The sequence below is a fragment of the Drosophila bipectinata genome, chromosome 3R, assembly GCF_030179905.1.
Source record: "Drosophila bipectinata strain 14024-0381.07 chromosome 3R, DbipHiC1v2, whole genome shotgun sequence".
NCBI classification, from domain to species: domain Eukaryota; kingdom Metazoa; phylum Arthropoda; class Insecta; order Diptera; family Drosophilidae; genus Drosophila; species Drosophila bipectinata.
In genome coordinates, this window is record NC_091739.1 from 16857683 (window position 1) to 16874642 (window position 16960).

The 16960-nt window shown below is 38.1% G+C and overlaps 1 protein-coding gene across 6 annotated transcripts in view; it reads left to right on the plus strand.

The window, feature by feature from the left end:
* pyd (zonula occludens-like protein polychaetoid) overlaps positions 1-16960 on the plus strand; it is a 79405-nt gene that overhangs the window by 19992 nt on the left and 42453 nt on the right. For all 6 annotated transcript variants that reach the window (XM_017248912.3, XM_017248913.3, XM_017248919.3 and 3 more), the window contains exon 2: positions 10535-10613. In XM_017248912.3, coding sequence (XP_017104401.2) covers positions 10535-10613 — 79 coding nt within the window. The remainder of the gene's footprint in view (positions 1-10534; positions 10614-16960) is intronic.

Here is a 16960-nt window from a genome sequence, read left to right on the forward strand (position 1 = left end):
CCAAATATGTCAAAATGCAGGTGGCAAAATTAGACAGAAACTGAAAACAAAAAACGCCAAAAAATTATAAATATTTCACCTTTTTGCGCCGTTGCGAAAAGTAGTCGGAAAAAACATAAATATATTGACAAGATTGCAGGTTTCGATTTTCGCTTATGTGGATATATTTACTTATTTTTTTATTTGTCGGTAGTATTTACACTGCGGCAATTTTATGGTCGAACTGTTGATCACCGCAAAATAATTGAAAGGAAAATAAATAAGCAATATGTTTATATAGTAAGTCCGGCGCCACTGGGTCTTGCCAAAAAACGACTGAAGCTGTGCAATTTCTTGTCCCGCAAGCAAACCGAGAATCAGATTATATTTATTACCAACCAAGCATATGTAGTCAGTGCCCCAAAACCGGAGCCAAATAGCAAATAGAAAAAAACAAAACATAAAACAAAAGCTACGAGAAATATAGAAAATCAAATTTATCTTCATTATGGCTTTAATGAATGGGCCGAAATGACATCATCACGGGAAGCGTTAAATTTTTGCAGCTTTTGGAGTGCTGGGGCTGGGGCTGGGAGTGTAAATATTTGTGACGTCTTTTCAGGTGCAACGATGCAAAACATTTTCGCCAGCCACCTCCGCTGGTAACGTGTGATTCGAATAATTGCTTTGCAATTTACCGCCTAAAGCTAAATAAAAATCTCAGCAAAATAACTAAATAATAATACGCCACGCTCTTGGCATACAAAATGTGTTCTGACCACGTTATCTTCGGGTATTGTGTTACATTCTACATACTATATGTGTTTGTAAGATGTCAGGTGTGGCTGGAACAGTTTCTGATATATCAATTCACATTCTGAGATCTGGTAGCCAAGAGGTGCTGAAATCTGAGGGGACATTCTGTTACCTCTTGGGATTGTTTATGGATTGTCCAGCTACCTCTTAAAATTTATGAATTCTACTTGAGAGGTAGCGCATAATGTGATTTCCAGGCACGTTCTCTGTCAGCTACTGAAATTTATATTTTTCGATTTATGGATTGCGAATTGATTAATTATTTTAATTTAAAGAAGTTTAGCCGATTTGGTCATCAAATATGAATAATGCCTATGGTTGCCTGTCGAAAAACTTTCACTAAAAATACACTTAACTCTCCCATGACCCATAACCTTTTACAGTCAAGAGGGCTCGTCTTCAGTTAACTGGCAATAACTTGGGATGACCCATTGAACATTTTTCAGGCAAATAAAGCGGCGCCTTAAATTCCCAGCACATTATTGTAATTTGTGAAAGGCATAACCAGTAAAGTAAACAAAAATATTTGACACTTTTGCATCATAGAGTTTTATGGGAGACCTAACAAAAATAACAAGAATAAAAGAGCTTGAAGACGATAAATTCGAAACTAGTCATTCCTGTTCAATGCGATTATTTAATAGGGCTTACGTGATTTCCAGGGAATCGCCTCAACTGAGCCAAACATCGATCATATAATTTGCCTAAGCTCGAGCTAATGAATCGTCATTTGGTTTAGACTTCAGGCGAGCGACTTCATGCAGGCCTTTAAGCACGCTTCCAAAAAGAAAGAAGACCGAATATGTTTTTTTTTGTTTTTTTAACACATAACAAAACACCTCATAAATTTTATTAGCCCGGACACGGACCAAAGAGCAAACTAAGACTCCACTCATTAGCACCAGCCTAAAAAATTGAGCCAAGTAACAAATCCCTCGAAAGCCAAACCCAGCTAAACTTTTACAACTCTTTTTTTTTTGTTTGTAGCCTTAATTCTATTTCATTTGAATGGGTCGACCCGCCGCCATATGAGAAGTTCTTATGTCTTTTCCGTTCTCTGTTTTTATTTTTTATTGTTTTGGCAAAACGTGCCGCGTTTGAATCCAGTTTCTCGTTTCTTATTTTTTGTTTTTGCCATTTTGGCTTCAATTTTTATATCACTTTTGGCCATCGCACTCTGTCTGACAACTAACACAACGCCAGTGGCCAACGGCCTGTCAAAGAACTTCACCCACATAAATAATTCCTACTTGTTTTGGTCCTAAAGTTTTTGTTTTTGATGGTTGTAGTCGTGTGACTTGTTTGTGAGTGGATCAAAAGTTGCTAAGGCTAAGACGGGAAACTGGTGACTTGTATTGGAAAGTGTTAAAATTTAAAAAGCTTATAAATAATGAGTTGAAAAATATTCTGGTGACTTTCCTGTCTTGAAAAAGATAAAAGTTATACATAAATAAAGGTTTCAGAGTACCTGCTTGTCAAGTTGAAAAGTTTTCCTATCCTCAGACCATACTTACCATTTATTTGGCTTAACTTTTAGTCATACATTGCGTTATTGTCTCGACTTACTCACTCGCAGCAACACACAAAAGGAAAATATTTGTGCAAGCGCTCCCAGCTTTGACTTTTTGATAGACCCGTCCGTCGCTCAGATTTTATGTTTATGGGCAGCTATACATAGTGGATATAGGGTATAGACAATTGTAAATATGGTAAGCAATCAGTGGAGCTGAACACAGTAGCTGTCGTATTTGCGTGGAGATCAGGTTGGCCCCCGGAGTCTAGGTCTGTTGAGATTAAAAATGCTTGAATATTTATTAAATGTGGGAGCGTGCAAAAGACAAGTTTGTGAGTCAGCTTAGAATGGCTGCTTTTTTGCCCGATCGAGTGCTAAACGAATGCTAAATATTTGCACTGATTTATATGGTGCATTAGACCCTGAATCTAAGTGGTTTCTCAAATATTTGGAACAAGTCTCTCCCTCGTAGATAAACTGCAAATAATTTATTGTTTTCAGAATGTTTTCCGTCTGAATCGGTAGCGGCCTGTGAGATGTTAATCTGCATTGTCATTAATTCAGTTTTGGCCTCGTGTGCATATTTCTTTTATATTTTTGCTATCTGATTGCCAGTAGTAACCGCACCGGAAACGTGATATCCACTGATTGTCGAGAGGCTCTCACTCGAAGTCCCGTCTTTTGAGGTTAACTTTCTCGAGACAGACCGCACAAACTGTAAGCCGAGCTCAGAGTCTTTGGCCACGGGATGTCACTGGCATATACACACACGTACATCATATTGACAAGCGTAATGCCCCGACCATCCATCCATCCATCCATCTATCTGGCTCCTACGTGTAATTGCGGCAATGGGAGCAGATACATTTGTATCTCAGCGTCCGCTGAAAGCCTTTCAGCGTCCACCAGGATGTTGGCCAGGCCAACAAACAAGACGTTGACTTGACGAGGTGTACAGTCGTCTCTCGAGTGGCTTGATTTTTTAATTATTTATGCCTAAGACACGTTAATGATTTTCCAAGGAATTGCCACAGAATGCCATCACTGCCAACTGGTTTTGCCGTCATCTCCCCAGCTGCATCGTATCTGTTCCTTTCCAGTCTTGGCAGACGATTTCTTTCGACCGAGCCAGTAATTGGTTATACTTTGATATTGCCTCGACTGAATAGAGTTGACCCGCAAACCGAGTGACAACTTGAAATGAGTGGAAGTGATCATTTTTTAATTTTTTTCTCACTTACTTTGTCACATTCGACAGACAAGTGTTTAATGTTTGTGATTGAATCGCTGGAATTTTCATGGCTAAAAAAATGAGACAGAAATGTGAACCGAAAGCTTGATAAGGAATTTAATACAATTAAAATGTTTAGAATTGGTCGAGAGAAATTTTCATAGACTGACACTGTGCCTTTCTAAATGACTTTAGTCAGTTCAAGGTAATTTCAAATTAAAAAGCACTTTCATGGAATCAGTTTACATTAGTTTAATTCCCATAAATCTGCTTGTTTATTTATACAATCACTAGCTAATTGAACAATGGAATTCTAATGAAAATTATACAGTAAGCATTTGCAATGTGCTGGCATAACAAAAATCAAATAAAAAATCAATAAAACAGTGACGTGTGTAAACGTTGCCGCCTTTGCCTTTGAAAATATATGACGATACATATGCATAAATCAGTCGATACATACTTGTAACTGGTGGTGCACTCAATACTCAATGGGAAACGATGCATCAAAGTCACATATGGAGGAGACACTCGTCATGATGGTGGTTTTCATTTTTTCTGTATTTGTTGTAACCTTCAATTGGGTGGCAGGCATCTTACAACACACGCGAGCATACATTGAGACACTCCGATGGTGGCATGACAATTGAATTGCAATTAAGCGGCCAAGTGCAATTAACTCAAACAATTACCAAGTCACCAAAGTCAAGTCAGGCAGGCCCAAAAGTCACCAAAGTCGCCGCCAAAGCTTTTTTAGCCATCATAATTGGTGTCCCCGTAAACGTTTCTTTTTCAATTTGGTTTCTTTTTTATATATTACACTAACTAAGGGTATATAAGCTAATAAGAAAGGGGTTAAGATTGATTGTTAGATAAGATTGTTAGACACATTTTGTAACTTATTTAAAAAAATTTTATTTAACCTAGCTTTGGAATTAATTTAGTGTAGAGAGTATAACTAAAATAGTATTACTTTTGCGGTTAACCCAGTTTACCTTTTTTTTGGCCGGACACGAATCTTGTGCAACTTTTGGCGGCACTTGCAGTTGATTTAATTACAATCAGTAACTCATGGGGGGAAACTTGAACCCGAGATCAATGGAGCTCTGTCTATACTATAAAAAAATATATTTTTTTTTCTCTAGACTGTAGACATTAATACTTAGCTCTCCCTATTCGTCATGTGTTTAAATATAACTTCAAAGCCTTCGCACGTTCCAGTTTGTCTGTTCAACTGCAACCGAGAAAAACTTTGGAAAAATAGAAAAAAAAATAGCTAAAAATTAGCCTACACAATGTAATTAGTGGGGAAATTTGCTTTTAATGACATGATGGGCAGAGCAAGTGGAAAAGAATTTGCCTTTTGAGGTTGAGCGCGTAAATTGCGTAGAAATCGTTGACGGGGGGAACCTGAACGGAACAGAATGGAACAGAAAGTGGGTTAAGAATTGTCATAATTGTTTTGCACATTTCTGTGCCATTTTTTTTTATTCGCAATAGAGATATTTCAATTCTAAAGCCTCCACTTAGGGAATGCATTTCTCACAAGAAAGAAAAGGGGAACAAGTTAATTGCGTGAGAAGTCAGGCTTAGTGAGTGCAACATGATTTCTTTATAATCATAACTAATAGGCCACTAGGGGAGTGTGTTACTACAAGTTTATTATCCCTAAAACCGGGTTAAAAATAACATTTTAATACATTTATTTTATTGAAAATATCTCCCCAATTTCGGGTTCTGTATCGGATACTTTGCTTTTGAAAAGAAACCCAATTTAACTCGACTCGTGCCATTGACAGCTGACATTACAACAAGTGTTTTGTATACCGGCTGGGGCTGGCTGTTTGTACTTGTAATTGCTTTGCTTTTGCTTTACTCGTGCTGCAACTTCAACCCCATTTCAGGGCGGTGAGGGGGTCGTCGTGGCACACACACTCCCCCAACAGGCAGGAAACGCCATATGGCAGGTGCCTCACTGCTCTTCAGTTCAGCCCGAAAGCAAATAACGTTTTTTCATTACGAATCTAAAGGAAATTTGATACTCCCCTCGCCTGATCTCTTTCGGATTGCACTGAAAAGAAATTATGGCTATTATATGGGCTTCTACCAGTATTTTAGAAAATAATATAATGGTGGGGTGGACATTTTTGCGGAGTGTGACATCTGCAACCCTTGCTTGATTTTCGCAAACCATTCTGCACACTCAGCGACCTGTGTGCCATCCATCCCCTGGTTTCCGTCTGCAATATTAAAGTTTGAGCACATTTTGTTGCAAATTCTGGCAAAATATGCGAAATTTCGGTCGTCTGCAGCTGTTGCCCCCCTTTTCAGATATTTTCCCTCAACGCCCCTTGCAAATGCACACGCTCCAGTGCATTCTCGCCTCTGTCGAATTTCATTCCGCTTAAACCCACGCCAAGAAAGGATGTCGCCGAATAATATATATTTTTATTTTTAGTTTTTTCTCAATTCTGCATAAATTGTATTCCGCTTAACGATGGCTGGTCTGTAGTCTTTAAAATTCAATCGAAAATAAAAAGGGAATAAGTTCTTAGTGAAAATAAATATGATTCCATTCCATCATTTTATGATTTCTTTAAGAAATACTCGAACGGAAACTGATTTGCTGATGATCTGAAAATTAAAACCTTATAATTATAATAATAACACATTAAGCCACAATTTGAAACCATAATTTAGCTGAAAAATATCTCGAAACTGACAAAGCCTTAATAGTAAAATATTATTTCCTCCAAGATTTCCGAGTCAATCCCACACAGAGATTATAGCCCAAGCTCGGTTTGTTTATAATTTATTATGCATATGCCTGTATATATTTATTTTTAATTTCGGCAGATTGGTTTTTGCTGTTTTTCGATAGTCTTGAAGCCTCTCTTCAAAATTATATGCCTACAAATATGGAAGTGCCATCGAATTAATCGGCACTTTGCGTTTACGTTTTTGTTTTCGTTTTCTATTTGGTAGACTCGTAATGATTTCTTAGGCCTAGGTCTGGTGACCTTCAGATCGAAGCTAACTATAAATAGAGATTCAAGAAATCGGCATTGTCATTCACACAGATTTAGAAGAGATCCCGAAGAAAAAAAATCGACAGCTTGCTGCCAGCTCATTCATAATTTCATTACGAAAACGATTACTGATTTTTTTCGTTGTCTGTTCATTACTTTGATGAGGTGCCGCACTTGAGCGCACTTCAGTGCTGACTTTTGATGTATTTTTTGTTCGTTTTTCTATTTGAATTGTACTTGAAAAAGTGCTACAAAGCTTGAAACATTTCCAAACGGCAATACGGAAAAGAATCCCATGTCTTCCACCAAAAAAAAAATAAAAGATGTGGTGTGGAATCTAATGCTAATAAAATTGATTAACATGACGCAGATTGATGACTGTCAGGGCCAAGTCTTCCACGCACTCGGTACACACTTCATATTTATTTTATTTGTAACTCCCCCAATCTATAACAGCCGATATTGTATAAATTGTCAGTCAACGAAGCTCGAACACAGATCGATTTGTGTTTTTCATGTCTAATCCCCGGAATGTGTTTTGTTTTTTTAAATATTTCGGTGGCACAACTCTGACATTGCATCAGACTTGTCCCAGCTGCGGGTTAATCTCTGTGAAATTTTATGTCGGGCTTGGGATCAAAATTTAATTTTGACTGACACCGCCGGAGAGGTCATTATTTCATTGATAAATTGATGAAGCGTGCGTTTCTTTTTCACAAAAAAGCCGAAATATTTTTATAGCATAACCCCAAGCAAAGGTCATAATTATTAATTTGTTTTTGAAATATTTATGTTATAAAAGGGATTTTTCAATCACCGACATGCCAAACATATAATTACTTCTGTGTTGGAATGCCTATTGATTTTTATTGAATTTGTTAAACTGCAAATGCTACTCACTTCCTTAAAAGAAGTCGTTTCCCCCTATATACCTCCCATATAATTTTCATAACCCCAGTCCCATGTATCGAATATCACTCGCACTTAATCCCTACTTTCATTTTCATTCCCTCTCTTTAAAAATTACACAATTTTTATTTAATTGAAAATCAGCTTGGGGGTCTGCTTGAATCGTCTAAGCCTCTTGGCTGAAAGGCAACAAAAATTATGTCACTTGCGGCTTTTCTCAGAGCCCTAAACATTGTAATTGTTGTAAAATAAAGTGTCCATATATGAGAAAAGAGAAATAAGTATGAAAAGATGGATATATATACGCTTTATTTCTTTGCCTTGGGGTTTGAAAAGTGTCTGGGGTAATTTGATACCCGAGTAAAATGGTCGCGACAATTGTTTGTCTGCCTCTTGGCCACAGTCTTTGAACTGGGTTGGGTAAGTTTAAGATATGGTAGCTGAAAAGAGGGTGAAACATTGGTCTTACAATTGACTTTTTTTGGTTTCGCGTTTCAAGTTTTGGGTATTGCTTCTTTTAGCCTTTAATGCCGCATTTGTTATTGGCTGCCAATTGTGTTTAATTTGTCAAATGCAATTTATCATAATTGTTAGGGGGCTTCTCTCAGCCTTTGTTTACTTTTCTTATATAACATTTTTTCCCACGCTGATTTATTTAGTCATTGGAAACTCCTTTTTATTCACATTTTTGTAATTGTAAACTTCTGTTACTATTTTTTTTTTTTGTATTTTGTGCAGACACCGCAACCATTCTTGGCATTTTCCGCTATTTGTCTCTTTCTGGTTTGAAAAATATTTTGCATATTTCATCGGACATCATTCGTCACGTTGCAGGAGATGTGAAAAGTGTTTGGCGATTAAATGAAGACACACGAGCCTTCTGAACAAACTGGTATACTGGTTGCTATATGGGTATATATCTCCCGGCATGAGGTGTCTGGTCCCATGTTCAGTGTTCTCAATTACAAAGCCCATAAAACCGTTGGGGGACACTGGAAAATGTAATGGTACCAGTCGGGGTTCTCTAGATGGAGACAGGCCATTAAAACCACAAATTGCCGCAACTTGGCTGAGATATTTCCGCTTCCGCTTACTGGTCTGCCCCAAGCCGCATCATTTATCTTTCTTCTGGGCTCTTCTTTAGTTTGTTTTTATTATTTCATATTCTAACATTAATCTATGTTCTTTCTGCGGTTCGATTTGCATTCATTTGCTTGTTTTTTTGTGTGTGAGGAAATTACGAGAAGCTTTCAAGCCGGAGTTCATTGTTTGCTTAAGTTTCGTTTTTGTTATTAACACCTTAGACCAACCGCAGTGTTCGTTTTTATTGTTCGAAAATCTTGATGAAATAGTAACCTATTTGTGAGGAAATTAACAACTGTATTTAAGTTGTCTAGGAGGTGTTGAAACTCCAAACGAAACTATGCACTTATTCCTGAAGTATCCTTTCCTTTGGGCCACAAAAATACTCGTAGCACACTTTTCGATCGTAATATTTTAGTGCACAATTTCATAGCCATCTCCGACAGAGCAACAACCTAAAAACGTGCCAAACCCAGCCTCGGGTTGCATGCAAAACATTGCTTGCCACACATTTACCCTGGGAGAGCATCTTCATTGCCACCGCCAAGTGCAACGGGTAATTTACAAGTATAAAATCAGGCAATGGCCATCAGGAGAGTTGCAACTAGCAAGTCTATAGTCTAGAGACTAGAGTCTAGACCCTTTTGCAAAATGTTGCTGCTTCTGGCATTGCATAAATTTGCAGTTGCTGTTGCTGTTGCAGTTGCAGTTTTGTTGGCTGCCATGAGAAGTACTGCGATGATTTTCTCACGCATGTCTCTAGGATATGCACGAGTGAGCTTCTTGGGCCAGTACCCAAAGTTTTATTATAATTTGTGAACTATTTTTCATGAGCTAATTCCAGATTCTCTCTGTCTTTCTTTCACTTTGGCTTGGGAACTCAATAAACAGCAGAGGCCAGAGTCTTGGGAGGGGTTACAACAAATTGCAACAGGTCCAAAAACTAATTTGCATGCATGAAATTGCCCACCGAGTTCAGCTGACTTGTCTGGAGTTTCACTTGAGCTCGCGTTTGAGTTGAGTTAAGACACGATCGAGGCAGTCACTTAACAGTCATATGCCACAGCCTCCAGAATGGTACAAACGTTTCAGAAACTTGTCTTTCAGATATCGGTACCAGCTGGGCCCCCAAAAGCCTAGCCTCAATCTATTTGTTTACATTTGTGTGTTGCGGAGCGTGTTGCCATTGTCTGGCAATGCGGTTGGTCTATCGCTCTTTATTCTCCGTGCCGCATTTTTCAATTGAACTTGAAGTGTCTGTCTCTGATTGACGCTCCCCTTAGACTTCAGAGACCAAAAAGAGACTTGTCTAGATTTGGAAATGTAGGTATGGAGGTTATAGAGTTTTGATTTCAACATTTATTTTAAAAGGATCAAGCTTAAGGGGAATAAAATAAAATGGATATACATAACAAGCTTTTCTTTCAGAGCACCCTTTGTTTGTTTTATTTCGAGGTCTGGTGTATTTTTCACATTAATTCTTTTGCGCCTTAAATGGTGGCTATCACTTTGATCTCACTTACTTTGACGCGGTTTTGGAATGGCGTATAAAATGTTCTCCGTGTTGATTGACATTTGGCCGGCATTTGCAGTGATCTATATGCATCGCTCACCGGTGGCTGCTGTCTCATAAATCATGCCACTAACAACGATTTATATGTCTGCAAAATCTGTACAGATATACACATATGTATCCCTTGGTTCAAGCGTATTATTTGTTCACCTTTTTCTCGAGCCTCTCGGAGTGCGTGAGTTTTGTCTTATTTCCATTTGCTAATGCAGTTCTGGTTCTGTTTTTCGGTCGCTGCAACATTAATTATAATTTATGCCGGTCATGTTAGATGTGACATGTGTTTACCATTTTGCCGAGAATGAAACTCATAAATTTTCGTAGAACTTTAATTTATGCAACGACAAACTTCTATATGTAGTGTAAACTAATTATACCCTTTTGTGCCTTTCATTTTTTTCCAGGCTCGGCCAATTTGGATGAGGACAGTCCCAGTGAGGGGAAAATAGAAAAGGAAATCGAATCGATCGATTACATTGACAAGTAAGTGGACACACAAATAATGGAATTACCATGTCAGTCGACATGGAGTAAACAATTACCAAACCCCCAGACTTTTTCTTCTTGGCCTGATCTTGTGTAATTTTCTTGTTTTTCTATTTTTTTTTTTTTGAGTTTGTGTTGTTAACGCCCTACGAATAAATTTATTCAGTCTCTGCCAATCGGTTGGGTTGGGAATTAACTTGTTGCAGAAATGGCGAAAACCATAATTGTTCACTAATCTTAGTGTGGTGCAGTTGAAGTTCCACTTAAAGTTTCCATTGCTGCTGTAGTTTGTTGTTAGCGTCGGATTGTGCAAATCGAGTATACGACACGTTGACCAATCCTCAAAATTGACAAAACACTGCGACGACAGTTGGGTGTTATTATTCGTTGTTTCACTTGATTGCTCTACAATTTGTGGAAGTTTTGATAAAACTTGATAATTTGTGTTCCCATAATAAAATTTTTAAAGTAGCCTTTTAATAATTTAGTTCCCAACCTTCCCCTTTCGACTAACCCTTAATATCACTAATCAAGATATTGAAAAGTCCACTTAACTTCACCTGCTTGAACGCCCCATTTTGGACCTGATCGAGTAAACGAAACAAGCTCAAAGTGTGAATTATGCAGCCATTTTTTAGCTCGTTTTTATGTTCATCTTAATTATTTTATTGCCTGCGGTCATGAGCGCGCATTTAAGCCATTTGTGGACTGCAATTGAGCGACAGCCCAACCGCAAATACGACTACACTCGCACACCAACATCGAAGATACGTCACAGAGATTCAGATCGCCGAAGTTGTTACCATTTATATGGCCAACGAACACGGGCAAGTTTCTGCCTTTTTTTCTTATTTTGCTCTCTAGATGTTGTGCAATACTTAATTCACTTAAACAGCCGCCAAAATCGGTTGGTGTGGCGAGATTTTCTTTGGTTTTTACCTCTTTTTTTGTGCACTAGTGCCACAGCAACTTGTTAGCTCTGTTTTTTTTTCTTTCTACGCCAACTGTCCTGAGATCATGTTGTTGGACGGGCGGTGGCGGCCTGTCCAATCGTCAATGTGTTTAATACATAATTTCCTTATCGTTGCGGGATTTTCTTGTTTCGGATATTTCTTTGCCTTCGGTTGGTTAACTTTTGATATGTAGTCGCGATTTGATTTCTGGAAGTTTAATGACTTAAAATAATTATGATATTCGGCCAGGAGTGGCATGAGTAGCTTGTCGTTTAATATTGTTGCTTTCTTTTGGTGTCTGTTTGCAACACTTTTTTGGTTTCTGGTTTCCAATCGATGCAATATCGAAAAAACAAGTTCCCATGTCTGCCACTTCTTCGGCGACTTCTTCTTAATTAACTTCCCATACGATATCAATTTCAGTCTGATTGTGAGATTGAAGACTCAAGTTAAGTGGAAGTAGCTTGGGAAGAGGAAAAAATACAGGAACATATATCAAGTCAGAAGCCAGAAGATCGAGTCTTGAGAAATAAGTTAAAGCCAGGATTATAGCCAGCATTTAATAAATATTTGCAAGGCCAAAATAATGTTTTATTTTTTATGTTACATGCTATTATTTTTTTATGTAAATGTTTAAACTGCTTTTTGAGTCGTTTTAGTTTAGCCTAAGGTATAAATAGTTTTTTTTACGATTATTAATTTTTGTAAGCTATAAAGATACACTATTTGCGAAGGCGTTATATTATATATTTGGCCTCACACAAAAATTTGTAGCCAAACCCCAAAATGTTATCCATCTTTCTTTCACATAAACCCAACTTTGGCGTAGGTTAAAAGTCATCTTAGCCACTTAGCCATAAATTAAATCATCATCATTAGCGTGAGTCTCGGCCATAATTAGAATATTATCTTTGGAACAATCAAATGCATTCGAATTTAGATAAATAAACAAATTGAACGAACCGTCATTTCGAGCATCGAACTCCTACAACTTAATGAAGCACCGTCATTGTATAAATAATCGCGGGAGTCAGCACTTTCTTTTGAAATAAGTTTCACTTTCCACTCGAAAAATCGAAGACCTTTTTCATGGGACCAAATCTCGGACAACATAAATAAACTGGTTCAAACAGCATCGATCGAGGCGATCGGCTCACGTATGCAAATTAAGTTCAACAAACGCACGATTCCACTGCCAATTTGTCGCCTTAACGAAACGCATTTAAATTAGCATTTAAAAAATACGAAGAAATCGAAAAAAACGTGCGAATATCAAAACAACCTTTTATCGAAAATTGATTACGAAATTTTCGCATACGAATAAAAAATAACAAACATTTGAAGGAAACTTTCACTGGGAATTTTTAATTGCAGATTTTAGTTTTGGAGGTGGAGTTTGAAGGATGATGGCTGCTGTCTATATGGGTTTCCCTCGAATTAAATGTTATTGCGCTTTTCCGCACGTTTTCCATAGCTGATTTTCGGCTTTGGCATCGGCTTCAGTCAAAGGCGATTTTTGATTACAGTTTGAGTTTGAGAGGCAAGACAACTGCCAATTCCCAACTACCAATTGCGCACTTGCCACTTTCGGCATGCCGATGCGTTTGATGAACTTTTCATTTTTCAATGAAGAGGAAATTTGGTAAATAGCTGTTAGACTTGTAACTGTAAACCCTGCTGGTGGCATATCATTACACGAAGCATATATAAATAAAATAAAAAGACGGCGATGAAACAGGTGTAACCAGTGACCGAGCGATCGTCTATTACGTGACGTCTTGATGGGCGACTGCAAGACAGACACTCGAGCAGATTATAATAACAAAAACAGTCGGCAAACCAGCATTTGATATTATAGTATAAAGCCAAGAGTTTGTCTTAGCTGCCGCTGGCAAGAGTCAAGTTTAAATACCAAAAGGTTGCCACCAATTGGTTTTAGCATAACAAAGGCAAAAGCCAAACCAAAACAAACAAAACAACGAGCGGCTTATAAGCGGCTTTTGAGTGGTTCAGGGTAAAGGGCAGAGTTAAACAGCAACCAGAAATTAGTAACTGATTTGTTAAGAATCTGTATCAGGTGTATAACATCTCAAAGTGAGTTTCGAGTTCCCATCGAAAAATGGAATCAAAAATGGCAGAGATATAGACATCGCTGTGGGCCATATAGGCCGCCCCACGCATTTCCCCATTTTCAAGGGAGTCCATGGAAAAAATTGACAAAAAATGGAATCGAAAATGGGTTTCAAGGTTTTGATGCAGTTTGGTAGAGAATCGATCCAGAAATCGTTTAAGGTATTTCGTTTAACGATCGGATCAATATTGACAGAGATATGGACATCGCTGTGGGCCATATAGGCCTCCCCAAGCATTTCCTCACTTTGAAGAGAGTCTATGGGAAAAATTGACAAAAAAATGGAATCGAAAATGGGTTCCAAGGTTTTGATGCAGTTTGGTAGAGAATCGATCCAGAAATCGTTGAAGGTATTCCGTTCAATGATCGGGTCAATATTAGCAGAGATAGCGACATCGCTGTGGGCCATATTGGCCGCTCCATGCATTTCGCCACTTTTAAAGGAGTCCATGGGAAAAATTGACAAAAAATTGAATCAAAAATTGGTTTCAAGGTTTTGATGCAGTTTGGTAGAGAATCGATCCATAAATCGTTGAAGGTATTCCATTCAACGATCTGATCAATATTGGCAGAGATATGGGCATCGCTGTGAGCCATATTGGCCGCCCCATGTATTTCCCCATTTTCAAGGGAGTCCATGGGAAAAATTGACAAAAAATGGAATCGAAAATGGGTTTCAAGGTTTTGATGCAGTTTGGTAGAGAATCGAGCCTGAAATCGTTTAAGGTATTCCGTTCAATGATCGGATCAATATTCGCAGAGATATGGACATCGCTGTGGGCCATATAGGCCTCCCCATGCATTTCCCCATTTCCAAGGGAGTCCATGGGAAAAATTGACAAAAAATTCAATCGAAAATGGGTTCCAAGGTTTTGATGCAGTTTGGTAGAGAATCGATCCAGAAATCGTTGAAGGTATTCCGTTCAATGATCGGATCAATATTGGCAGAGATATGGACATCGCTGTGGGCCATATAGGCCGCTCCATGCATTTCCCCATTTTCAAGGGAGTGGGAAAAATGACAAAAAATGGAATCAAAAATGGGTTCCAAGGTTTTGATGCAGTTTGGTAGAAAATCGATCCAGAAATCGTTATAGGTATTCCGTTCAATGATCGGATCAATATTGGCAGAGATATGGACATCGCTGTGGGCCATATAGGCCGCCCCATGCATTTCCCCATTTTTTAAGGGAGTCCATGGGAAAAATTGACAAAAAATGGAATCGAAAATGGATTCCAAGGTTTTGATGCAGTTTGATAGAGAATCGATCCAGAAATCGTTGAAGGTATTCCGTTGAATGATCGGATCAATATTGGCAGAGATATGGACATCGCTGTGGGTCATATAGGCCGCTCCATGCATTTCCCCATTTTCAAGGGAGTCCATGGAAAAAATGACAAAAAATGGAATCAAAAATGGGTTCCAAGGTTTTGATGCAGTTTGGTAGAGAATCGATCCAGAAATCGTTAAAGGTATTCCGTTCAATGATCGGATCAATATTGGCAGAGATATGGACATCGCTGTGGGCCATATAGGCCGCCCCATGCATTTCCCCATTTTTTAAGGGAGTCCATGGGAAAAATGACAAAAAATGGAATTAAAAATGGGTTCCAAGGTTTTGATGCAGTTTGGTAGAGAATCGATCCAGAAATCGTTAAAGGTATTCCGTTCAATTATCGGATCAATATTGGCAGAGATATGGACATCGCTGTGGGCCATATAGGCCGCCCCATGCATTTCCCCATTTTTTAAGGGAGTCCATGGGAAAAATTGACAAAAAATGGAATTAAAAATGGGTTCCAAGGTTGTGATGCAGTTTGGTAGAGAATCGATCCAGAAATCGTTAAAGGTATTCCGTTCAATGATCGGATCAATATTGGCAGAGATATGGACATCGCTGTGGGCCATATAGGCCGCTCCATGCATTTCCTCATTTTCAAGGGAGTTCATGGGGAAAAATGACAAAAAATGGAATTAAAAATGGGTTCCAAGGTTGTGATGCAGTTTGGTAGAGAATCGATCCAGAAATCGTTAAAGGTATTCCGTTCAATGATCGGATCAATATTGACAGAGATATGGACATCCTTGTGGGCCATATAGGCTGCCCCATGCGGCAGAGATTGGCAGAGATATGGACATGTTTATTGGCAATCTGCGTTCTGTAGTTCTTCTGTTTCGATAAAGCAATTTTAGAATGATTAATTAATTAAAAGCTAATATTATGAGAGATTAAGGATGACTTAACCTCTTTTAATAACCAAAAACTTTATAATTACGTAAATGCATTAAAAACGATTCATCAAAGCCAAAAGTCTTGCTCATACTACTGCAATCTATGCAAATCTGAAATTCCCCCGTTTAGGTAGGTAATATTGTAGACAAAAGATTTTCCCAAACGAGCAGACAAAAGAAACGAGTTTGTCGCTTAAGTCTTTTGTTTTGTCATGCAACCGAAACGCGACACCCGAAAGACAATAAATCTATTTATAATGATAAATTAATATGTGAAAATAGACAATCAAGTTTTTGTCTTTTGGGGGGTGTGGATCATATGGGGGGCTACATTTATCGCTCTAATTAAACATTTATCCTTTATCGGATTTTTGTTTTTCCGTTGCACAACATCATCATCCGGCAACGCCTGAAATGCAATCAGTGAGCTGAAACGAAATATTTTATGGCCTTTTAATGGATGATGGAAAATTGTTAAAAAGCAGTCAAGAGTGCCTTACACAATTTGTGGGCGTTTTGCCAGAGCTCCAGTTTTTATCGTTTTTGGGTATTTTTGCAGCTTAGACCACCTACAAATAATACAAGCCATTATTAAATGCAGCAGACAGCACAGGTCGAAGTTGCAAATCTTTTTGATTTTTTTGCGGGCCTGTCAGTAATATATTTTTGGTTTTTTATTCTATGCACACCTTGGCACAAACCGCTTTCACAACAATAAAAGAGAAAAAAAATATGTAAATAAAAAAACGTTTATGGCCTGCGGGGGCACAAGGCACGAGCCTTGGCCAAGTTGAAATGCAAAAACCAAAGAGACAAGTAAATTAAGAGGTGGAGACCGAGTAGGTGCCTATTAAGGTGGTGTTGGAGTATAGTTTCCCAACTTGTAAATGGTAAACGAAATGGATATTGTACAAGGAAATGATTAAGGCAAAAAGGAAACAACCTTGTTCATCTTGGTTTTATGAAAAGTAAAATATGATTGTTATTCTGTTTACAAATTGATTTTATTAACTGACATTCCTTTTGT